The 25,639-nt window shown below is 36.4% G+C and overlaps 2 protein-coding genes across 2 annotated transcripts; both read left to right on the plus strand.

Moving 5' to 3' along the window:
• Positions 1-1,834: 1,834 nt before the first annotated feature.
• LOC137387661 (kinesin-like protein KIF21A) lies at positions 1,835-12,781 on the plus strand. Its single transcript, XM_068074144.1, has 9 exons — positions 1,835-1,931; positions 3,549-3,743; positions 4,028-4,227; positions 5,219-5,380; positions 5,598-5,768; positions 6,445-6,621; positions 7,921-8,040; positions 9,406-9,643; positions 12,191-12,781. Coding segments are annotated over exons 2-9 (1,137 nt in total). The 5' UTR covers positions 1,835-1,931; positions 3,549-3,676; the 3' UTR covers positions 12,193-12,781.
• A 174-nt stretch (positions 12,782-12,955) lies between these two features.
• On the plus strand, positions 12,956-21,566 carry LOC137387299 (kinesin-like protein KIF21A). The gene is made up of 8 exons (XM_068073673.1): positions 12,956-14,032; positions 14,201-14,402; positions 15,851-15,959; positions 16,043-16,223; positions 17,266-17,430; positions 19,073-19,373; positions 19,939-20,138; positions 21,138-21,566. The coding sequence occupies exons 2-8, from the start codon at positions 14,322-14,324 to the stop codon at positions 21,190-21,192; spliced, it is 1,092 nt and encodes a 363-aa protein (XP_067929774.1). The 5' UTR covers positions 12,956-14,032; positions 14,201-14,321; the 3' UTR covers positions 21,193-21,566.
• The last annotated feature ends 4,073 nt before the right edge of the window (positions 21,567-25,639 follow it).

Genomic DNA, 25,639 nt, shown 5'->3' on the forward strand with positions numbered 1-25,639 from the left:
TATTTGGCATCCACAATGAGTTCATCTCCTATCGACTGGAAACATTTTCTCAATAATTCACTAGAAGCAGTTCATGTTATGTTTAAAACGCTGCCCCTCTAACAACCTCTAAACCTCATCGTACGACTTTCATGCCCTTTCATACCTATCTTGTCTCTCATATAAAATATTATTTTAAGCCAAGATAATATTTTAACCTGTCGTTATTCACTAGAAGAAATGACACTTTTATTCCTATATCAATAATTTTATTATGGCTCAAATTCTTCTCATAGATTCAAGAAACAGTTAACCTGTTATATATTCTTATAGAATGAATCCCTGCTGTTTTTTTCTTGAGTCCTTTTTCATTAGTTTTTATCAGTTAATAGTACGACAAAACAAGTTACATTTACATATTGCGATAGCTCTTTGGTTTGAGCATCAAATTTGGTCATTGCTTTTGCAATCACAACGCAACTCGAAGAACTGGTTGTTATATTGCTTGTAATGATGTCTCTGAACCATATTACAAAATGTGCTCATTACACATACTACTTTACTTGTTAGGATGAGACTAGCTTAACAAAAGCTTTGGATGTCTCCTCTGTTGATGAAAGCAAGTATCTGTTGGAGCACCTTCTCTCCCTCGCTCTCACTCAGGGCTTTGCTTGTACTCAGAAAGAGTCTCAATTCAAGGAGTTGACTGCTCGCTACGATAAAATGCAGATGGATTCCAGGTTACGGGATCAGCTTTTAGACCAGGTTTTGCAGGATTCCGGGATAACTATACAGTCGCAACAAGAATGTAAGCCGGCCAAATATTCTAAACACTCTACGTTTACTACCATGGTGTTAAGGATTATCAAAGAGAATGTGAAATGTCTTGCAGATGGTTGTAGTTATAAGCTGTGTTACCTTCTCTTGTGTTAAAATCTACCTGTAGTTATAAGCTGTGGTTCACCTTCTCTTGTGTTAAGATCTACCTGTAGTTATAAGCTGTGGTACCTTCTCTTGTGTTAAGATCTACCTGTAGTTATAAGCTGTGTTACCTTCTCTTGCGTTAAAATCTACCTGTAGTTATAAGCTGTGGTTCACCTTCTCTTGTGTTGAGATCTACCTGTAGTTATAAGCTGTGGTACCTTCTCTTGTGTTAAGATCTTCTCTTGTGTTAAGGTTAATGTGATTGTTTCTATTTGCATCAGTTTACTGGACATTTAATCTTTTTCGAAATTTTTTTAAAGCACTAGTGCAATAAAATAACTATTAAATTACATGACTACGGACATTGCATTAATTCATGTTTGTGAATGCAAGTAAAATTTTATAGGGTGAGCTCCAGCAAATCTATCTATGACAGCTACAAGTTCACATACACAGTAAATAGTATTTATAGTAAATAGCTACTATCAGTTTTAGTAGCTTTTAGCTCTCTGTATGACAGGCCTTAACTCACTCTGTATGACAGGCCTTAACTCACTCTGTATGACAGGCCTTAACTCACTCTGTATGACCGGCCTTAACTTACTCTGTATGACAGGCTTTAACTTACTCTGTATGACAGGCTTTAACTTACTCTGTATGACAGCCCTTAACTTGCTCCGTATGGCAGGCCTTAACTTACTCTGTATGACAGGCTTTAACTTACTCTGTATGACAGGCCTTAACTTACTCTGTTTGAAAGGCCTTAACTTACTCTGTATGACAGCCCTTAACTTGCTCCGTATGACAGGCTTTAACTTACTCTGTATGACAGCCCTTAACTTACTCTGTATGACAGGCCTTAACTTACTCTGTATGACAGGCCTTAACTTGCTCCGTATGACCGGCCTTGACCTACTTTTTCTGCCTGCAGAGATCTAGAACGGTATAGCTGTGGCACTAGTGGTGATAGTTCTGTGCAAACACTTCCTACTGAAATGGATAACAATTCCGTTTCTTCAATACCTCAGGTAATACTGACCTTTATTGATTTATTGAACAGGCATTTATTATTAATTTCAATAACTCTGCACGCATTGTTCAATCATTGTTAAGTGTCAGTAAGATGCGAATGGATATTTGAATAAATTACAAAGACAATTTGAATCAATGTCGTTGTTTATTTGGCAAAACACAGTTTTGTTAACCTAATAATTATATTACATGTTTTATATAGTATGCTTTTAAGTTGTTGTTGTTAAGGCAGAAAAAAACTAGCTGGATTCTGTAAAGTCTGACCTTTTTTAACCAATCAATTTATTCTCTCTCAAAACCAACAGTAAAACTTACACAACAAAATTTCCTTAAAAACGCTAATAATAACAACTAATGATAATAAAAAATCTAACAAGAATGTCATGGCTTTCGCCTGGTAAAGGCTAATTCGCACTCGTCCATTTATTTGTCAATGTGACGCGTTATTTCTTGTGTCTAGCCACAACAGCCTCAACTCTTACACATTTTGACACATTTTTTAAATGTAAGTCAGTGGCTGTCATTTGTTGCTTTTCTTCTTAACGCCACAAAAAACGTAGCGTTCATGTATCTTTTGTAATTAACTTGAAACTTTTAGAGCTACAAACTATTTGATACATTTTACATGATTAACTTATGTTTTAGCTCTGTCACAACTGCTAGTTACATTTTTCTTAGTCAAATAGTATTTGAACATTGTGCTTTACCAACTTATGTAAACTTTGTTGAACGCAAATAATATTGAAAGTTAGCCTATCTATAAATTATTTATCTGTAATTTTTAAAAAAGAATTGAATTCTATGTTAGAGTATTAAATGAGGTGTCTCTAGACTATTGATCACTTGGGGGCAAAATCTGAGTTTTTCAGAAGTATTAAAGACCACCAACTAAGGTGAAATCTACAGTTTGTTAACAGTAATGGTATACAACTTGTTAAGTAAGTTATTGCCATAATAAGTCTATGCCATAATAAGCTAAGGCGGGTAAGGTATATCATGTAACAATTAATTCGATAATGTTTTGCTAGACTAACACAAGGAAGAGCAGCTCGCTAGAAGCAGTAAGCGTAGTGTGCAAGTCTAGATTACTTTCATTGATCGCTTACTAGCATCATATTTTGACATATATAACAGCTGACATAACATATATAACAGCTGCTATAACATTTATAACAGCTGCTATAACATATATAACAACTGCTATAACATATATAACAACTGCTATAACATATATAACAACTGCTATAACATATATGACAGCTGCTTTCAGTTAATTTCTTTTGCCGCCTTGATCAGTTGATCACCCTTGGTTGATGCAACCGTTTAAAGGTCAAGGCCAAGATTACCCATATAGATACTATTCTACCCAGTATCTATACTAGGTAGAATAGCACCCATATAGATACCGGTACAATTCTACCCATATACGTATAGATACCGGTACTATTCTACCCATATACGTATATACACTGGTAACTATTCTACCCATATACGTATATACACCGGTGCTATTCTACCCATATGAATACTGGTCGAAAGCATTGCTAAAACCTTCATATGCTCATCAGGACTTGATATAATCAGCTGGTTTTTATCATTTCTAATTCTTGTAGAGTCTGACCATCTTCAAGAAGACCTGGCAGAGCTGTCAGGAGAAATTTCACCTAAACAAAGAATGATTGAAGAACTCGAAAGGAGCCAGCGACAACTGCAAACAATTCGTTAGCATTACGAGGATAAAATGCGCAACTTGCAGGACCAAATAATGGCTGTTGAACGAGAACGAGACCAGGTCCTAAGCAGCTTAGGTAACCTCCTGTTATAGCTAGTATATGTTAGATCAGCTGTTATAGCTAGTATATGTTAGATCAGCTGTTAATAGTTAATCAGCTAGCTCTTAACAAGTTATAAAGTTCAGTCCATACAGTGCTATGGCTTTGGTGTAATAATCTGTCATTTAGATAGTAATTGGTATGAGTTTGATAATCTTAACGTGTAGCTAGCTTTGCAACCAGCTAATTCGTAACCGGACAGCAGTTACCAGGATAGCAAATACAAATGAAATAAACTGTTATGTGAGTTCTGTTTTCAGGCAGCAAGAAGCAGCAGTCGGAGGAGCGGGTGCGCAAAGTTAAAATGGAGTTTGAGAAACGGCTGGATACCATGCAACAGGAGCTCAATAAGGTAAATACTGCCAAAAAGGAGCACGCCAAAATGATGAAGAACCAAGTTGTCTACGACCGGCGCATCAGGGACCTTAGTACTGAACTGAATGAGATGAAGAAGATAAAGGTAGGCTTGCTGACCGATACAAAAGCTGTGTTAGTTAATCCTACAAAGAGAGAAATCACCGCTATATTTATATCTGTGTTAGTTAATCCTACACAGAGAGATATCACCACTATATTTATATGTGTTAGTTAATCCTACACACAGAGATATCACCACTATATTTATATCTGTGTTAGTTAATCCTACACACAGATATCACCACTATATTTATATGTGTTAGTTAATCCTACACAGAGAGATATCACCACTATATTTATATGTGCTAGTTAATCCTACACAGAGATATCACCACTATATTTATATGTGTTAGTTAATCCTACACAGAGATATCACCACTATATTTATATGTGTTAGTTAATCCTACACAGAGAGATATCACCACTATATTTATATGTGCTAGTTAATCCTACACAGGGATATCACCACTATATTTATATGCGTTAGTTAATCCTACACAGAGAGACATCACCACTATATTTTTATGTGCTAGTTAATCCTACACAGAGATATCACCACTATATTTATATGTGTTAGTTAATCCTACACAGAGAGACATCACCACTATATTTATATATGTGCTAGTAAATCCTACACACAGAGATATCACCACTATATTTATATCTGTGTTAGTTAATCCTACACACAGATATCACTACTATATTTATATGTGTTAGTTAATCCTACACAGAGATATCACCACTATATTTATATGTGTTAGTTAATCCTACACAGAGAGATCACCACTATATTTATATGTGCTAGTTAATCCTACACAAAGAGATATCACCACTATATTTATTTATGTCTTACTTAATCCTACACAGAGAGACATCACTACTATATTTATATCTGTGTTAGTCAGGGAAAAGTTTGAATGGGAAATAATTGTTTGGCGTATGAGTTTTTTGGGATCTTCGTAATGTGTTGACTATTGCACCACCACATGATCTTGGTTTTGGAGATCTCGACAACTATGGTGATACTATTGCAGGTGCGACTGATGGCACAGATGAAGACGGAGTCAGAGAAGAATAAGATTAGTGACCAACGAAAGAATAAGGAGCTGCTACGGCTGAAAAAAGAGAAGCGGCAACGAGACAATCAGGTGCGCATGTTGGAGTTGCAAACTAGACAGAAAGATGCCATACTCAAGGTTGGTCTTTAACAACACTCAAATGTTGGTCTCTAAGTTTTCAAAGAGTGCCTTCATTAATTACAGGACGAATATAACAGTCTACTGATGTTTTAATTAATTTTGTCGTAAAAGGTAGGTGGCTTGGGATAGCCATCGACATTTCATGTATCCTTGACATATAAATCTTTTTTATTTTATCCTAGCCTTTGCATAAGTCAGCGTATTGTGTTGCCAGCGCAAGCACGGAGAGGTCAGTCAGTTGAGGAAAAGACAAAGAGACTCGTCCGCCTCTTCCAGGGTGATGGCCAAAAATAGGGCAAACCTCTCCCATAAAAATTCATCTGGCAAGACTTCATCATCTTCTGCTTCTAGGCACAAGTCAGCAGCTCTTCTCTTCTCTCCCAAGGTAAATGTTTGCATCGTCTTTTTTAACCTCTTTGTCCCAATCAATCTGCCAAATTTGCTTCAGAATGATTTTCATTTCTGGACAGTATTCTGGTAGCGAATGTTAGTTACTGAAGAACAACTTATAGCTGGGCCATAGCACTAACTTGGTCGTAACTTATAGCTGAGATAAAACTAGACAATGTTAAATGAGCAATTGCAGAGTAGATAACTGCTTGTTGCTCAGACGGCGATTTACTGTTTGCCTTTTGTTGATACGTCTAGCTCATGTTATCTCATGTTATCTCATGTCACCTCATGTTATCTCACGGCACCTCATGTTATCTCATGTCACCTCAGGTTATCTCATGTCACCTCATGTTATCTCATGTCACCTCATGTTATCTCATGTCACCTCATGTTATCTCATGTCACCTCATGTTATCTCATGGCACCTCATGTTATCTCATGTCACCTCTTATATCAAAGTTTCTCACAGCCTGTTGTTATAATCTCAACTTACTAGTGACTTTTTCTACTGATTACAGCTAAACCTAAAGTAATATAAAATAATCTGCCACTTAAATTGGAAGAGTATTTTTTTTTGTGTATGGCATGTTTCTTATATATACACATATTATGTTGTCTTGTCCTCTGTGCTAATGGACACTACGTTTTACTCGATTACTCTAACTCAGGTGGCGAAAAGCAAGTGGGACAAGCTTGAGCGGTACATTACATCCGTTGTTGTGCGGAAACAGACAATTGCCAACATGGAAGCTGAGATGGATCTTCACATTAACAAGCTTGAACAGCTCAGCAAGAAGATAGATGCGTACAGTAAAAGGCTGGACACTGCCATTAGGAGAAATGAGGTCAGACACATGTATAGTCATTACTCTTAGGCTCTTAAAATGGGAAAATTTCTTAGCTGACATATGGCATAAACATCTGCTGCGACTACACAGATCGAGACTACTGAATAACTAGTTATGTTTTACAAGTATCAACCTAGGTCAAGTAAAGATCAAAACATCTATTGGATGTTGTCATTACCCTTATTGGAACATGATTGTATTAATTATATATATATATATATATATAGTAGATATGGGTAAACCATAGTTTATCATTGCACTAATGTTTGTACAGCTATTTACACTTGTGTTTTCTTAAGAAAAAGATCCATCAACTTATAATCTAAAATCGTCCAACTACAACTTGAAGTCAGGCTGATGAATTGTATCAAACTGCAAGTAAAACTTAGGTCTTTAAAATATTTAATCTAACATATCCTGAAATTTTATGCAAACAGTTCCAATTTACACCAGTGTTCATCACATATCTTTTACAGCAAGTAACAGCCTTTTTCATATATAATTACTTGTTGGTCATCGTTGTCACTAGTTCAAAGCAACTTTCAAATAAAATCGGTTTACTGTGAAAATGAACAAATTGGTGTCATGATTATGTTAATCAGGGATCAACACTTTTAAGCAATCACAAATACATCAGTTTCTTCTATTACTACACAGCCATCAGGGGTGTGTGGTGTCTTTGCAAATAATAATTTTGCCAGCGTAAATAGCCAATGCCTTATTCCTTGTGTTTCTCTGATGTTTTCTGTTCTGTTGAACAGAAAACTCTCTACAGACTCTTATTTGATAATTGCTGGCATAATCATTACATTGCATAGAGTAATCAGTAATGTCACGGTTACACTATATTGCGCTGCAATTTTGTTGATGATATGTTCAACTCATCTTCATAGCTGCTAAAGTCTTGTTTCCATATCGATTGCGAGACTCCGGCGGTAACTTGCGCAGCAAAACGCTTGCGACGTTAGGATCGGCAGCTTCTGTTCACATCTAAAGCTGCATTGCTAAACATAATCGCAGCTTCACATAAAATGTTCGCTCGCCACGCCATTTTGATAATGGTGACCTTTACCTGTACAGTGCATTTCAGGAAGGTTTTGCTTGCTGCTATTTGCGAAATTTGAACAGCGCTAAACTCTTGTGTTGACTGCCGGCAACTACCGGTGGTACTCGGCGGTACCCGGCGTGTAGGCTCACATTTCACCGCCATAGCCTGCGGTGCTGTTGCCGGTGCTTTGCGGCATATATGAGAACCGCGCTTAAGGTAGTTGTTGTGTAACTCCTATTCATTTGCAGATGACTGTCGCCATGGACCTAGAAGATCAGCTGGAGACGATGAGCACCAATATGACATACATTCGGAATAACGTGTCTGAGTGCCAAAACAATATCATGCAGATGGAAGAGGAGGCGAAGGTTTGTTCATTTGCTTTTGCTATGCGTCTGCTTAGGCTTGTAGTGGCTACTGCTAGCATTTACTAACTTTGCATTGCTTCCTGTCTAAGCATTTACTAACCTCGCATTGCTTCCTGTCTAAGCATTTACTAACTTCGCATTGCTTCCTGTCTAAGCATTTACTAACCTCGCATTACTTCTTGTCTAAGCATTTACTAACCTCGCATTGCTTCCTGTCTAAGCATTTACTAATCTCGCATTGCTTTCTGTCTAAGCATTTACTAACCTCGCATTGCTTCCTGTCTAAGCATTTACTAACCTCGCATTGCTTCCTGTCTAAGCATTTACTAACCTCGCATTGCTTCCTGTCTAAGCATTTACTAACCTCGCATTGCTTCCTGTCTAAGCATTTACTAATCTCACATTGCTTCCTGTCTAAGCATTTAGTAATCTCGCATTGCTTCCTGTCTAAGCATTTACTAATCTCGCATCGCTTTCTGTCTAAGCATTTACTAACCTCGCATTGCTTCCTGTCTAAGCATTTACTAATTTCACATTGCTTCCTGTCTAAGCATTTAGTAATCTCGCATTGCTTCCTGTCTAAGCATTTACCTAATTTATTTCATCAGTGTGTTGTATGTTTAGTAATTATTCATTGCTTTATTTATCCTTTTTAATGTTACAGCGGGCTTAGCTAACAATTCCCATTTATCGGCCCGTTCCCATAGATGGCTATACTCGAATTTACGTAAGCGCATGTAAATCAGTAAAGTTATCTTCTACAGTCATGCAGCAACATTTGATTTTGTTAATTCAGAATCTATAATCTTTCACCTTTATTTGACATCCACAATGAGTTCATCTCCTATCGACTGGAAACATTTACTCAATAATTCATTAGAAGCAGTTCGTGTTATGTTTAAAACGCTACCCCTCTAACAACCTCTAAACCTCATCGTACGACTTGCATGCCCTCTCATATCTATCTTGTCTCTCATATAAAATATTATTATAAGCCAAGATAATCTTTTCACCTGTCGTTATTCACTAGAAGAAATGACACTTTTATTCCTATATCAATAATTTTATTATGGCTCAAATTCTTCTCATAGATTCAAGAAACAGTTAACATGTTATATTTTCTTATAGAATGAACCCCTGCTGTTTTTTTCTTGAGCCCTTTTTCATTAGTTTTTATCAGTTTATATTACGACAAAACAAGTTACATTTACATATTGCAATAGCTCTTTGGTTTGAGCATCAAATTTGGTCATTGCTTTTGCAATCACAACGCAACTCGAAGAACTGGTTGTTATATTGCTTGTAATGATGTCTCTGAACCATATTACAAAATGTGCTCATTACACATACTACCTTACTTGTTAGGATGAGACAAGTTTGACAAAAGCTTTGGATGTCTCCTCTGTTGATGAAAGCAAGTATCTGTTGGAGCACCTTCTCTCACTCACTCTCACTCAGGGCTTTGCTTGTACTCAGAAAGAATCTCAATTCAAGGAGTTGACTGCTCGCTACGATAAAATGCAGATGGATTCCAGGTTACGGGATCAGCTTTTAGACCAGGTTTTGCAGGATTCCGGGATAACTATACAGTCGCAACAAGAATGTAAGCCGGCCAAATATTCTAAACACTCTACGTTTACTACCATGGTGTTAAGGATTATCAAAGAGAATGTGAAATGTCTTGCAGATGGTTATAGTTATAAGCTGTGTTACCTTCTCTTGTGTTAAGATCTACCTGTAGTTATAAGCTGTGGTACCTTCTCTTGTGTTAAGATCTACCTGTAGTTATAAGCTGTGTTACCTTCTCTTGTGTTAAAATCTACCTGTAGTTATAAGCTGTGGTTCACCTTCTCTTGTGTTAAGATCTACCTGTAGTTATAAGCTGTGGTACCTTCTCTTGTGTTAAGATCTACCTGTAGTTATAAGATGTGTTACCTTCTCTTGTGTTAAGATCTACCTGTAGTTATAAGCTGTGGTACCTTCTCTTGTGTTAAGATCTTCTCTTGTGTTAAGGTTAATGTGATTGTTTTTATTTGCATCAGTTTACTGGACATTTAATCTTTTTCGAAGTTTTTTTAAAGCATTAGTGCAATAAAATGACTATTAAAATACATGGCTACGGACATTGCATTAGTTCATGTTTGTGAATGCAAGTAAAATTTTATAGGGTGAGCTCCAGCAAATCTATCTATGACAGCTACAAGTTCACATACACAGTAAATAGTATTTATAGTAAATAGCTACTATCAGTTTTAGTAGCTTTTAGCTCTCTGTATGACAGGCCTTAACTCACTCTGTATGACAGGCCTTAACTCACTCTGTATGACAGGCCTTAACTTACTCTGTATGACAGGCTTTAACTTACTCTGTATGACAGGCTTTAACTTACTCTGTATGACAGGCTTTAACTTGCTCCGTATGACAGGCTTTAACTTACTCTGTATGACAGGCCTTAACTCACTCTGTATGACAGGCTTTAACTTACTCTGTATGATAGGCCTTAACTTACTCTGTATGACAGGCCTTAACTCACTCTGTATGGCAGGCCTTAACTTACTCTGTATGACAGGCTTTAACTTACTCTGTATGACAGGCTTTAACTTACTCTGTATGACAGGCTTTAACTTACTCTGTATGACAGGCTTTAACTTACTCTGTATGACAGCCCTTAACTTGCTCCGTATGGCAGGCCTTAACTTACTCCGTATGACAGGCTTTAACTTACTCTGTATGACAGGCCTTAACTTACTCTGTATGAAAAGCCTTAACTTACTCTGTATGACAGCCCTTAACTTGCTCCGTATGACAGGCTTTAACTTACTCTGTATGACAGCCCTTAACTTACTCTGTATGACAGGCCTTAACTTACTCTGTATGACAGGCTTTAACTCACTCTGTATGACAGGCCTTAACTTACTCTGTATGACAGGCTTTAACTCACTCTGTATGACAGGCCTTAACTCACTCTGTATGACAGGCTTTAACTTACTCTGTATGACAGGCTTTAACTTGCTCCGTATGACAGGCTTTAACTTACTCTGTATGACAGGCCTTAACTCACTCTGTATGACAGGCTTTAACTTACTCTGTATGATAGGCCTTAACTTACTCTGTATGACAGGCCTTAACTCACTCTGTATGACAGGCCTTAACTTACTCTGTATGACAGGCTTTAACTTACTCTGTATGACAGGCTTTAACTTACTCTGTATGACAGGCTTTAACTTACTCTGTATGACAGGCTTTAACTTACTTTGTATGACAGCCCTTAACTTGCTCCGTATGGCAGGCCTTAACTTACTCCGTATGACAGGCTTTAACTTACTCTGTATGACAGGCCTTAACTGTATGAAAAGCCTTAACTTACTCTGTATGACAGCCCTTAACTTGCTCCGTATGACAGGCTTTAACTTACTCTGTATGACAGCCCTTAACTTACTCTGTATGACAGGCCTTAACTTACTCTGTATGACAGGCTTTAACTCACTCTGTATGACAGGCCTTAACTTACTCTGTATGACAGGCTTTAACTCACTCTGTATGACAGGCCTTAACTCACTCTGTATGACAGGCTTTAACTTACTCTGTATGACAGGCTTTAACTTGCTCCGTATGACAGGCTTTAACTTACTCTGTATGACAGGCCTTAACTCACTCTGTATGACAGGCTTTAACTTACTCTGTATGATAGGCCTTAACTTACTCTGTATGACAGGCCTTAACTCACTCTGTATGACAGTCCTTAACTTACTCTGTATGACAGGCTTTAACTTACTCTGTATGACAGGCTTTAACTTACTCTGTATGACAGGCTTTAACTTACTCTGTATGACAGCCCTTAACTTGCTCCGTATGACAGGCCTTAACTTACTCCGTATGACAGGCTTTAACTCGCTTCGTATGACAGGCCTTAACTTACTCCGTATGACAGGCTTTAACTTACTCTGTATGACAGGCCTTAACTTACTCTGTATGACAGGCCTTAACTTACTCTGTATGACAGCCCTTAACTTGCTCTGTATGACAGGCTTTAACTTACTCTGTATGACAGCCTTTAACTTTCTCTGTATGACAGGCCTTAACTTACTCTGTATGACAGGCCTTAACTTGCTCCGTATGACCGGCCTTAACCTACTTTTTCTGCCTGCAGAGATCTAGAACGGTATAGCAGTGGCACTAGTGGTGATAGTTCTGTGCAAACACTTCCTACTGAAATGGATAACAATTCCGTTTCTTCAATACCTCAGGTAATACTGATTTTTATTGATTTATTGAACAGGCATTTATTATTAATTTCAATAACTCTGCACGCATTGTTCAATCATTGTTAAGTGTCAGTAAGATGCGAATGGATATTTGAATAAATTACAAAGACAATTTGAATCAATGTCGTTGTTTATTTGGCAAAACACAGTTTTGTTAACCTAATAATTATATTACATGTTTTATATAGAATGCTTTTAAGTTGTTGTTTTGTTAAGGCAGAAAAAAACTAGCTGGATTCTGTAAAGTCTGACCTTTTTTAACCAATCAATTTATTCTCTCTCAAAACCAACAGTAAAACTTACACAACAAAATTTCCTTAAAAACGCTAATAATAACAACTAATGATAATAAAAAATCTAACAAAAATGTCATGGCCTTCGCCTGGTAAAGGCAAATTCGCACTCGTCCATTTATTTGTCAATGTGACGCGTTATTTCGTGTGTCTAGCCACAACAGCCTCAACTCTTACACATTTTGACACATTTTTTAAATGTAAGTCAGTGGCTGTCATTTGTTGCTTTTCTTCTTAACGCCACAAAAAACGTAGCGTTCATGTATCTTTTGTAATTAACTTGAAACTTTCAGAGCTACAAACTATTTGATACATTTTACATGATTAACTTATGTTTTAGCTCTGTCACAACTGCTAGTTACATTTTTCTTAGTCAAATAGTATTTGAACATTGTGCTTTACCAACTTATGTAAACTTTGTTGAACGCAAATAATATTGAAAGTTAGCCTATCTATAAATTATTTATCTGTAATTTTTAAAAAAGAATTGAATTCTATGTTAGAGTATTAAATGAGGTGTCTCTAGACTATTGTTCACTTGGGGGCAAAATCTGAGTTTTTCAGAAGTATTAAAGACCACCAACTAAGGTGAAATCTACAGTTTGTTAACAGTAATGGTATACAACTTGTTAAGTAAGTTATTGCCATAATAAGTCTACGCCATAATAAGCTAAGGCGGGTAAGGTATATCATGTAACAATTAATTCGATAATGTTTTGCTAGACTAACACAAGGAAGAGCAGCTCGCTAGAAGCAGTAAGCGTAGTGCGCAAGTCTAGATTACTTTCATTGATCGCTTACTAGCATCATATTTTGACATATATAACAGCTGCTATAACATATATAACAGCTGCTATAACATTTATAACAACTGCTATAACATATATAACAACTGCTATAACATATATAACAGCTACTATAACATTTATAACAGCTGCTATAACATATATAACAACTGCTATAACATATATAACAATTGCTATAACATATATAACAACTGCTATAACATATATGACAGCTGCTTTCAGTTAATTTCTTTTGCCGCCTTGATCAGTTGATCACCCTTGGTTGATGCAACCGTTTAAAGGTCAAGGCCAAGATTACCCATATAGATACTATTCTACCCAGTATCTATACTAGGTAGAATAGCACCCATATAGATACCGGTACAATTCTACCCATATACGTATAGATACCGGTACTATTCTACCCATATACATATATACACTGGTAACTATTCTACCCATATACGTATATACACTGGTGCTATTCTACCCATATGAATACTGGTCGAAAGCAATGCTAAAACCTTCATATGCTCATCAGGACTTGATATAATCAGCTGGTTTTTATCATTTCTAATTCTTGTAGAGTCTGACCATCTTCAAGAAGACCTGGCAGAGCTGTCAGGAGAGATTTCACTTAAACAAAGAAGTGTGTTAATAAAAGGGTGACAATTCTGTAACTGGTATAGGCTTAAATTTTAGTATAAAAAAGTTCATGAAAGTGTCTCTCCAAATTTAAATATTCCATTTTGCACTATGAGCTATAATGATTCTCTTGCTCTGCAGGCTGAATTTTATTCTGCTATTTTAATTTCAGCAGAGATAAATCACAGTTGACCACTTCTGAAATAAAAGACGTGCGGTTGACACCCCCATCCTCGCCATCGCTGAGCAGGAGATGCCAGCCACTCCAGGACTCTGACAGTACTAATGTATTCATGAGGCTCACCAACACACAAACTGGCGGCACACAAAATAAAAAGGCGCAGAGCTTTGGCACCGTCAGCAGCTGTGACAAAGTAATGAGGCCCAAGTTTTCAAGTTTAACCCGTTGAACTACTTACGTAATTGTCTTCATGTGTTGACTAACAAATTATGAGCTGGATTTGCATGTATGTGAGTCTATACAGCCTAGTACTAACTTACTGTGATACCTCCAACATCATTAAAATCATTCAAAAACAAATATTAACCGAGCATGGAAAAAACATTTCATAATCACGATGATGAACAGTCGCGTGTTTCTAGAGCATTGCTGACTCAGTACTGCTGCATAAAGTCTCAGACTGAACAAACAGTTGCCCTAATGCCATTCCCCTAAAGATATACTATTCGGCTCACATTGGACTAAATAGGAATATTGCATCTCTTAGAAATTAGAAACTCAGGCTAGAATTAGTGTTGTTAGTCTCAAATAGCAAGAATTAACAAAGAGTGCACACCAAATCGCAGAGTGGTTTGTTATAACAGATGCGTTTCACTGCCTTGAAGGAGCCAACTCAATTTTGGCGTTATCAGCTCTTAAATAAAAGCCCAATGCGTAAACCTTTTGAATGGCCCTACAATACGTTTTCTGTAGTCTATGATTTTTACCATGCGACAATGTATTGTAAACAACCTCGCTACATCATGTGTCTGGTACACTTGTCTACACACAATCTATACACAATCTAGGCAACTAGTTGGGCAATTGACCTTATGACCTTGTGTATCTTGACTAGAGAGGTGATACTAGCCATGGCATCCTAGGAGTAACTTGTAACTAAGCAAGTGCTTACAAATGTTTGCTTTTCAAACAACACGAGTGATTAGCCAGATGAGCAAACAATAGGCATTCGTAGTCCATAGTAGTCCCATTGTATAACGACTTGGAGAGGTTTATTTATGACGATAATATTGAGCGATGCTGCTCCAAAGTACTCCTATTGTAGCGCGTTGCTTCATGAGCCTCTATTTTGATTGCTATGAGTTGGCAAATCGCTACTCTTCCAACTAGCCCCACTTTTTGCCTTTGGTGTTCTAGTAGCACACCAAACCACGGACTGCAGCACCTCTTCTTTACAAGAAAATAATAATTTTAGGAATCGTTATGATTTTAATGTTAGTTTTTCTAGGCTAAGCGATGCACTCTTTGATATAGTAAAATGGCTAGAGAGCATTAAATTAGCATTAGACTAACTACACGATATGCAAGTAAAATAATTATATGTTGAAAGCATAATTTTTATTCCCCATAAGCCTTTAAAACGATTGACGTAAAAAATTTCACTAATAGAACATTGGGGTGAAGATATTTTCGAGTCATCTTTATACCTGCAGTAGATCATTTATAGGAGGTATGATTGGTTTCTGTCTAAGAGCTATGTATGTGTAACCTTATCAAATTGTAATAGCGATGTTGTTACTAGAAGCTCAGCAACATTGTTACTTAAATTTACATGTTTTTATTTTGATGGGTCTCTTGCAGGTGACAAGTTCCAACCAGAGTCTCATATGTGTAAAGAAGGCAGTTGGTCACACAAAGGCTGTACTATCTATATGTGCCGCCGACAATCTTTTGGTTTCTGGCAGTAAAGGTAAGTGTCAACTTGACTCTAATCTAACGCACTAACATATTCTAATACCTCATAATTGACCTGCGTTTCCTTTTGTCTCGCAGACTTGACGTGCAAAGTGTGGGACATGTCAATTGGTTCAGAAGTTTTGTGTCTTGGTGGCCACCCTAACTATGTCTCCAAAGTTCGATATTGCGAGGTCAACCGGCTTGTCTACACTGTCTCCAATTCATTTGTCAAAATGTGGGACATCCGAGCTGGAGCTAAATGTATAACAGTGCTCAGGTAAGCCTAGCTCGACTCATACTTACTTGCTTTCAGATGCAATTACATTTATATGGTACTTGTTACCTTCTCTACCACACATACAGTCAAACTGTCCAACATAAGATATTACAGTTAGTTCCTATCATAACGGTTAGTTCCTATCATAACAGTTAGTTCCTATCGTAATGGGTAGTTCCTATAATAACTGTTAGTTCCTATCGTAACGGTTGGTTCCTATCGTAAAGGTTAGTTCCTATCATAACGGTTAGTTCCTATCGTAACGGTTAGTTCCTTTCGTAACGGTTGGTTCCTATCCTTGCGGTTAGTTCTTATGATAACGGTTAGTTCCTATCCTTACGGTTAGTTCCTATCAAAACGGTTAATTCTTATCCTTACGGTTAGTTCCTATCCTTACGGTTAGTGCCTATCATAACGGTTAGTTCCTATCGTTACGGTTAGTTCCTATCATAACGTTTAGTTGCTATCGTAATGGTTAGTTCCTATCGTAACGGTTAGTTCTTATCGTAACGGTTAGTTCTTATCTTTACGGTTAGTTCCTATCATAACGGTTAGTTCCTATAATAACTGTTAGTTTTTATCATAACAGTTAGTTCTTACCATAACGGTTAGTTCCTATCCTTACGGTTAGTTCTTTTCATAACGGTTAGTTCCTATCGTAATGGTTAGTTTTTATCATAACGGTTAGTTCTTATCCTTACGGTTAGTTCCTATCATAATGGGTAGTTCCTATAATAACTGTTAGTTCCTATCGTAACGGTTAGTTCCCATAGTAAAGGTTAGTTTCAATCGTAACGGTTAGTTCCTATCATAACGGTTAGTTCCCATCGTAACGGTTAGTTCCTATCGTAACGGTTAGTTCCTATCGTAAAGGTTAGTTCCTATTCTTACGGTTAGTTCCTATCAAAACGGTTAGTTTCTATCATAACGGTTAGTTCCTATCATAACCGTTAGTTCCTATCATAACGGTTAGTTCCTATTATAATGAATACTGTGCCAACAGAGATGGACACAATGTGAGGTTTTATATCTTATGTTGCAGTTCCTCTGGTCTGGTGCATGACAGTATCCCTGTGGAGCCAGCGTCGAGCAGTCAGGCCATTCTCCAACAGGGAGAGCAGCAGATATTTGATATCCAAGTCAGCAGAGATGGACATAAACTATACACAACTACTGGAACCACCGTTCGGCTCTGGGACCTCAATACGTAAGTTGATGCGTTTTTTTCAGTTACGATCCCTAGAATAAAAATCTACATTTGTTAGTTTGTATGTTGTCCACAAATGTAATGTTGTTGCTAAGAATCCCTCTGATAATGATGGATTTAGTTTGGATGCCGGCTTGTCTTCAATTTCCTTGTAAATATTTGTGTATATTATAGTTTGAGGATTTTCCAGTTAAAAAAATTGAAGATTACGAAAATTAGAGAATTCTGAGGCACACACTTTCATTGACAGCTATTTCTGTTAAAAGCACTTTAAAAATATTAGTATTAGTAACTGTAGTTACCAAGGTTAACATAGTATTTTGTCATTAATTTTTAGTGTGTACATCACATAAAATTTGAGAAGGAGTGAATGATTGATTTCAGTATATCAGTTTTTCCTGGTAATTACTCAATCCAATCGTGATCCCACTTGATGGCCTAGAGATCAGAGTCAATATAAAATACGTCAGACCTAGTCATTGCTGCATTGTTGGGCCTATCTGGTTCAGTCTCACCAGATCAATCTGTCAGTACGAAAATATAAAAGTTTGATGATTTTCACCAAGGGGTGTTTGTATTAAATAATCATGATGGGCTTCTACACCCCTCTATACGACATTTTTATGTTACGATGCCAACACCGGAACAAATTGATTTCGTATGGCAAGGGTCTAATGCAAATGTAACAAGCAAAATTATAGATAGGTAAAATAATAAAAAATATGAAAAGGTTTTTATAGCACATCCAAGGTGGGATACTTCTCGATATATCTACTAGCTAGTATATTGTACTTACTGTCATTAGAGGTGGGATACTTCTCGATATATCTACTAGCTAGTATATTGTACTTACTGTCATTAGAGGTGGGATACTTCTCGATATATCTACTAGCTAGTATATTGTACTTACTGTCATTAGAGGTAGGATACTTCTCAATATATCTACTAGCTAGTATATTGTACTTACTGTCATTAGAGGTAGGATACTTCTCGATATATTTACTAGCTAGTATATTGTACTTACTGTCATTAGAGGTAGGATATTTCTCCATATATCTACTAGCTAGTATATAGTACTTACTGCCATTAGAAGTAGTGTACTTCTCCATATATCTACAAGCTAGTATATTGTACTTTCTGCCATTAGAGGTAGGATACTTATCCATATATCTACTAGCTAGTATATAGTACTTACTATTATTAGAGGTTGGTGTATGAATTTTAGAAAATCCACCACAGTTGTAACTCTCTTCTATAGGTGATTTATGTACACAACTATAACCTTCCATAGGTGGTTTATGTACACACCTATAACCATTCATCTATAGGTGGTTTATGTACACAACTATAACCTTTCTTCTATCAGTGGTTTATGCACACAACCCTAATCTTCTTTCTTTGTATAAGTCCAAGGGTCACTCCTAATGTGTATTTGATCTACCCTGTGTGGCATTTTGCAACTGACAGTTATTTTTCATTGGTTGTCCGCTTGCATGCACAACATCATTTAACCATATATATATTGTTAACAGCACTTACAACTAAATCTAGCAATTTAGCTTCTGCACCTTTTTGATGACTAATTGCTATATTCATTTAATCTGTGAAGGCTGGTGATCTGTAAAATATTGTACGTTTACAGGCTATCGGCAGTCGGACAGGTTGCTAGCGGCCACCAAGCACCGATTATTTGCCTTAGTTTATACAACGACTCAAGAGGGAAAGAACAACTCTTAACTGGCTCCAAGGATCATCTAATTAAGGGATTTGATATTTCCAATGAACAAATTTCAAATTATCCATTTCAGGCCAAATTTACTATGGACCCTCCTCACTATGATGGTGTTCAATGTCTCGCGCATCGTCAGGACATCCTTTTTAGTGGTTCTCGGGATATGTGTATCAAAAAATGGAACCTCAGTGAACCCTCTTCTCAACCACAGGTAAAATTGGTGTTTTTACAATACCAGGTGTTGCTCTATTTAATAGCAAAATAAAGGTGATAGTTATTTCCGGTAATGGTCACCAATCAAGATCACCACTTTGTAATAAATATTTTTTATTAGAAGTAATATTTGAGATGGAGTGAATGATTGATATCAGTATATCGGTTTTCCTGGTAATCACTCAATCCAATTGTGATCCTACTTGATGGCCTAGAGATCAGAGTCAATATAAAATATGTCAGACCTAGTCATTGCTGCATTGTTGAGCCCATCTGGTTCAGTCTCACCAGATCAACCTGTCATACGCAAGACATTATGCTGTGTCTCTCACCAATATTTGCAAATGTCTTGTAGGTTTGTTACAATACAGAGACTCGTTTATGATTAAAAGTTTCATATTGCAGGATCGCATTGTTGACTCATTCAAAAGGGACAAGTTGATTTGCCAGTGTTTAATCTTTACCATCTTTAATGCAGTTCACGCCGCTCCTTTCCGCTTAAGTTGAATGTCAATTTCAAACAAACTCCTGGTTCCTCATTCCTCAACTTGCATTGTTTTCAGTCAGTTAATGGCGCCCATAAGGACTGGATCACCGACATGTGCATGCTACCAGATAATGACATATTGCTAAGCTGCTGTCGCTCTGGCACTGTGAAGATTCGGTCAAACGAGACTTGCCAGCAGCTAGATGAAGTGCGTGCTCATACATTAGCCGTCAACTCTATGGCTACCAACCGCAGCAATCTCTTTACTGCCTCTAGGTAAAGTAGTATATAGTACTTACTGTCACTAGAGGTAGGTAATTGTTCAATATATCTACTAGCTAGTATATCGTACTTACTGCCATTAGAGGCAGGATACTTTTCAGTATATCTACTAGCTAGTAAATAGTACTTACCGTCACCAAAGGTAGGTAATTGTTCACTATATCTACTAGCTAGTATATAGTACTTACTGTCACCAGAGGTAGGTAACTGTTCACTATATCTACTAACTAGTATATATTACTTACTGTCACCAGAGGTAGGTAACTGTTCACTATATCTACTAACTAGTATATAGTACTTACTGTCACCAGAGGTAGGTAATTGTTCAATATACAAATTAAGTAAGCTTATTGTAAATTGAATGTTAGGTCTGTCACCCATGTGTTCTAATGAGACACTTGGCCAATTAGCCAAATAGTATAGATTTACTGGCTTTTCCTTAAATCCAATTAATTCACTGATTACTGTATGTATTCGAGTATAATCACAAAATTTTATACCCATTTTTAATGATAAATCATGAGTAAGCACAAGTAGTCGCATAGCGTCTTGTTGCCTGATTTACTGAGAACCGTTCGCCTAAGCAATACTAATGATTTTTGTACTGACTGTGTGACTACTTACCTAGTCGATCGGTGTGGCAATACAGATGCCTCAAAAGTGACGTTTTACAAATTGTATAGCGGTCAAATGATTGCGATGCTACTTTGTCAATTGGGAGCAAAACCTATTGATATTTTTAACGCGACTAGAACTCCTTAAGCATCCAACGTTGTTGATACGTCAAACAAAATCTTAAATAAATGCAATATATTGGGCAGACAGTTTCTTTTATAGTTATTCAATAGCATCATTGTGTGAATTGTGTAAATATGCCAAATGGAGAAGTTGATAACTTTGGTTGGTTGTACCAACATATCTTGTTCTTTGTCCAAGAACTTTTCATGCGCCACGATTTAGCATGTATAACAGACATGGTTCATGCTCTTTCAGTGATTGCACGATAAGGATCTGGTGGATGGACCCACATAAACTATACAGTTCATAGCCAAAGCGCAGATTCATTCTCCATATTCTCATATTTTTTGTCTGTATTTATGTAGCTATTTTTGTTTTCTTTACGGTTGATGACTATGCAGGAAAATTATCTTATACATTTTTTTTAAAATCAATGTTCAAATTGTTTGACCCATGTACTTTGCATGTGTCTATATTCCTAGTACACATCCGACTATAAACTCTTTCTTGTCAAAGATCATCATGATGTTACATCATATCCATCGATGCAATTATTCTTCTCTTCTCGTCGATATTTATTTTAACCTTTTAAACACTTTGTCTGTTTAAACTGGCCGTAGATTTTCGAAATGCGCATTTATTTTTGGTGCAATAGGCTTTATTGTATTCAATCTTGTTCGTTGAAATTATCTCAAAAATAAACTAACTTTAAGAGTAATGGAGCTGTCATATGTATCAACACGAATCCTTTTACTTTGCTCTAATTTTGTAAGGTACCTACATATGTTTATCATAACAACATTGGCTCACAGCTAGTCTAATTTTATTAAAACTATACAATAACATCAATAGTTGAGTGTTTCATTGTTGAGCTGCATGCGTTTGCATCCTCGGTCCAATAAAAGCATGCATTTATAGATATGATAATTCACCTTAAGGAAGAAAACACATCAAAATGATACTTTTAAAGGCAAAGTAACAGTTCTGAAGGTAGTATTGCGAAGTAACAGTTATGAAGGTAGCATTGCAAAGTAACAGTTCTGAAGTTAGTATTGCAAAGTAACAGTTATGATGGTAGTATTGCGAAGTAACAGTGATGAAGGTAGCATTGCAATGTAACAGTTATGAAGGTAGCATTGTAAAGTAACAGTTATGAAGGTAGTATTGCAAAGTAACAGTTATTAAGGTAGTATTGCAAGATAACAGTTCTGAAGGTAGTATTGCGAAGTAATAAAAAACCTCATAATGTAGTCTACCATGTGGTCTTTGAAGCCCTCTGTGATACTTGCTTACTTACTCTAAAGTTAAACATTGATGAGTTGGTACTGTGTGGGTGGAGCATGTTATAGTATTCCCTTTTTTTCTAGTTGGTCAGTTTGAGAAAACTAATATGTTTCTCAATGACTTCTCATCTAAAGAACTTTGAGTTAAAGGTTATTATTAAGGGAACGCCATTATCAAGCTGTTAGCAGCAGTCAACGCTTTCCAAAGGCTTTTGTAACTAAACATTTTAAATATTAATAAACAAACAATTTACTTGGCATTTTTTTAGTGAATCCAATTACTACACCTGGAAGACTCTTTACTAACTTAAATCTTTAATTTTTTTATCAAATAATCTTATTCAAAAAATAAACTTATTGAAGAAGATTAATTTTTTAAACATGTAAATGTGGTTAAAGTGACATCTTGTTTGTATAATATTAATCTCAACTTTATTTTACTAATTTCAGTTTTTACATTTACATCTTGAGCTCCGAAATAACTGCCATAGGTGTGACCGTGACGATAAAAAATCATTACCTTGTAAGGCTGTTAGGGTAAAAACATATTTTTTAGCAAACCATACCACCCAGGTATCGTTTGGAAGTATGGCATAAAGCAATGAGCCAGACGTTTGCACGCTTCACAATGCAGGCATGTTGAATTAGATCAATGTTATGTATATTTAACAGGAGAGTTTTCTCGCTGTGTCGAGAGCATTCACTCCCTACAAAAACACTCTAGTGAGTTTTTACACACTTAGTGATCAGAACATGAGCCAAGACTACATGTAAAGTGTGCACTGTTTGGAAAGTATCTCACGTTCCATTTTACAGAATACGCAGAGATACTTCACACCTATAACCACTCACACTTCACTAATTTAGTGTTGAGCTCCACTGCTCCGTTTAAAGTAATCTGCTTCCTCATTAGTATTTTGCAAAACTGTCTTTCACCTTCTTCTAAAAATAATGGTAAGTATTATTTTAATGCCAAAGTAATGGCATTAAAATTTCACACACCGACATCACTCAGTTTTCTATGGGTCATCTAATGTATTAAGGTAATTTCAGAGATAGGTTGAAAATATCATACCCTTTCAAGAGCTTCTGTCTAATTTGCTCTTGACAGCAAAATAAAAAATTTCCATACTGCAAGATAAATTTTGAGAAGATATGCAATAAGTCAAATCTTTACTGAATTCACGTAAGATACAAGATCCTCAAAAGCTCTAGTATATTTGTATTTGAGTCACTTTGTCTGCAAATATGTAATATTTAGGCCTACTGATAAAGTATAATCTAGCCACAACTGACTAAGATTTCAGAGCTTTCAGCCACTTAGAAAATAATGTGTATCAGCAATGATATATAACCACTCCCCATAGATATGGGGGGTAACCTGGGCATGGCTCTTGTGGGGATTGGGAGAGATCCATGCCCAGGCTACCCCCTCTCTCCCAATCCCCCACAAGAGCCATGCCCAGGCTAGGGGGCATATGTCATTGGTATCAGTATATAAAGAGTCTTGCTTTCAAGAATACGCTGAAAGAAGCAACAAAAACTGCTTGCTTTGCTAGAGTGAAATGCATTTTGGTTAATAGACAAACCGCTATTTCTATGATTAGTTTTACTTTTACATGGTAACTTGAAATCATCCATGCTTTAGCCAAAATTTTGCTCATGCTAGATTCTATTAAATAATCTACCTCAATGCTAAATTTTAATCAACAAACACCAGAGCATATTCAGATATTTTGTTTTTTAAGCTTGATTCCAATGTACATATGTTGAACCAATGATATACAGCCTGTGGGGCTGTATATCATTGGTTGAACTAATGTAAGAAAAATTTACAAAGATATATAATTTGTAATTACTTTCTAACTTTTCAATTGTTATTTTTTCTTACAAAAAAATTCAAACGAATCAATTCCTAGTTATTTTAACGCATCGTAAAGCAGCATCACCGCCAATGTCAATAAGAAGAGCCTCCGACTTCATCTTGTAATACATTTACACTCAAAAGCAATAATTATTCATAAATTCGTTAAAAGTTGTCGCCTTTCTCATTTTTAGACCCACGATTAGCTAGTCGAGCAAGACTTTCATTCAATAGTCTCCGAGCGTTCGAAGGAAGCTAAAGATAAGCTCGGCATGGCGGTTCGTTCCAGTTTCAGTACGAACTATTAGCCGTCTGTGATGCTTTGAGAACTAAAACACGAAGCGCTCTGCCATACTAGATTATAAGTTAATTTCCTGTTGATATAGTTCATGGTTTGATAAAAAAGAACAATTATAACTGCTATAATTGATGTTGCCACTCTTACAACAGCTAAATATGATAGACTTTGGTTACAAAACCAACTTCATAGATAGTTTTCAGGTTTGATGTTGCATTTTATTAGATATACCTCACTTGTTCTTTTCTCTGACTTTGTAATACCATCGCAAATGCGTATTAAATACCAAATTTATTAACGCGAGATAGTTCATGATAGTTGTACTATAAACTATTATAGTTGCAGTAAGCCCATTGACAAATGTACCAACTTTGCAAACGTCTTATGCTCGCACTACTGTCGTTATGCATTCGTGCAGCTTTGAATCGTAAAATGGACGGATTTTCACGACTCGTTTCGTAGGTTATCTTTTTAACATTGCAACAATCTGGTTATTGAAATATTTATTCTACTAAGAAGCTCAGACAGTTTCTCAACGCTGTTTACTACATGTTCACACATTGAATAAGCAACTATCGACAATCTTGTTTATGCGAAGGCCACTACGCAGAGGGGAGATTTCTCAAAAGATATTGGTACGGCCACAGAGAAAGGAGAGACTGATCATGCTCGCGAAAATATTTGAAGCCAGTCTTAAATAACACCTCAGATGCATTTTAGACTGTTTTATACAGACGGAGGTTCAAAACCGTAGTCAATGCTATCGATATAAATGCAGTTACTGCAAAAGAAATGTTACAAGCTGTCCTAAATTCTTGAGAAATTTTTTTTGTACCAAATATTGGTTTTGCGGAGAAATTATAACAGCAGCGATTAAGAATAGTAATAAGAAAACTTGCTGTTAATTTCATCTTTTTTCGAGTGTGGAGAATGTTGTTGGAACCAGTTGCACAGAAACATTGTTTTCTGTGGCAGTTATGCATGTTTATGGATATGTTGTATAGGTATAATAGAAATATCAAGAAAGTATATCATGCATGATGCGTTATTTAGTTTTATTGCACTGCAAGGCTACCTTTACTTAACCCTAATTTGGATTATTTATTACACCAAGACTTCTCACTCACTTATTGGTAGGAAGCAATCTTTGCAGCCCTTCTTGCATGCCCTTGTGCATACTCCTAGATGACTGTTCGCTCTTTTAGATTGTCTGTTCTCTTGTTGTGCACATGAAATGCATAATGCTGCTAAGCCGCAATTATTTCATTTATTATAATTAATATATATTAATTTTGTTTGGATATTTTCCTGC

The sequence above is a fragment of the Watersipora subatra genome, chromosome 2 (genome assembly GCF_963576615.1).
Source record: "Watersipora subatra chromosome 2, tzWatSuba1.1, whole genome shotgun sequence".
Taxonomy (NCBI): Eukaryota; Metazoa; Bryozoa; class Gymnolaemata; order Cheilostomatida; family Watersiporidae; genus Watersipora; species Watersipora subatra.

Coding starts and splice junctions, on each gene's coding strand:
- LOC137387661 (XM_068074144.1), top strand. CDS start 3,677: ATGCGCAACTTGCAGGACCAAATAATGGCTGTTGAACGAGAACGAGAC. Junction 5,381..5,597: donor AGAAAGATGCCATACTCAAG/GTTGGTCTTTAA, acceptor TTGTGTTGCCAG/CGCAAGCACGGAGAGGTCAG. Junction 6,622..7,920: donor CTGCCATTAGGAGAAATGAG/GTCAGACACATG, acceptor ATTCATTTGCAG/ATGACTGTCGCCATGGACCT.
- LOC137387299 (XM_068073673.1), top strand. CDS start 14,322: ATGAGGCTCACCAACACACAAACTGGCGGCACACAAAATAAAAAGGCG. Junction 16,224..17,265: donor AAATGTATAACAGTGCTCAG/GTAAGCCTAGCT, acceptor CTTATGTTGCAG/TTCCTCTGGTCTGGTGCATG. Junction 19,374..19,938: donor AACCCTCTTCTCAACCACAG/GTAAAATTGGTG, acceptor CATTGTTTTCAG/TCAGTTAATGGCGCCCATAA.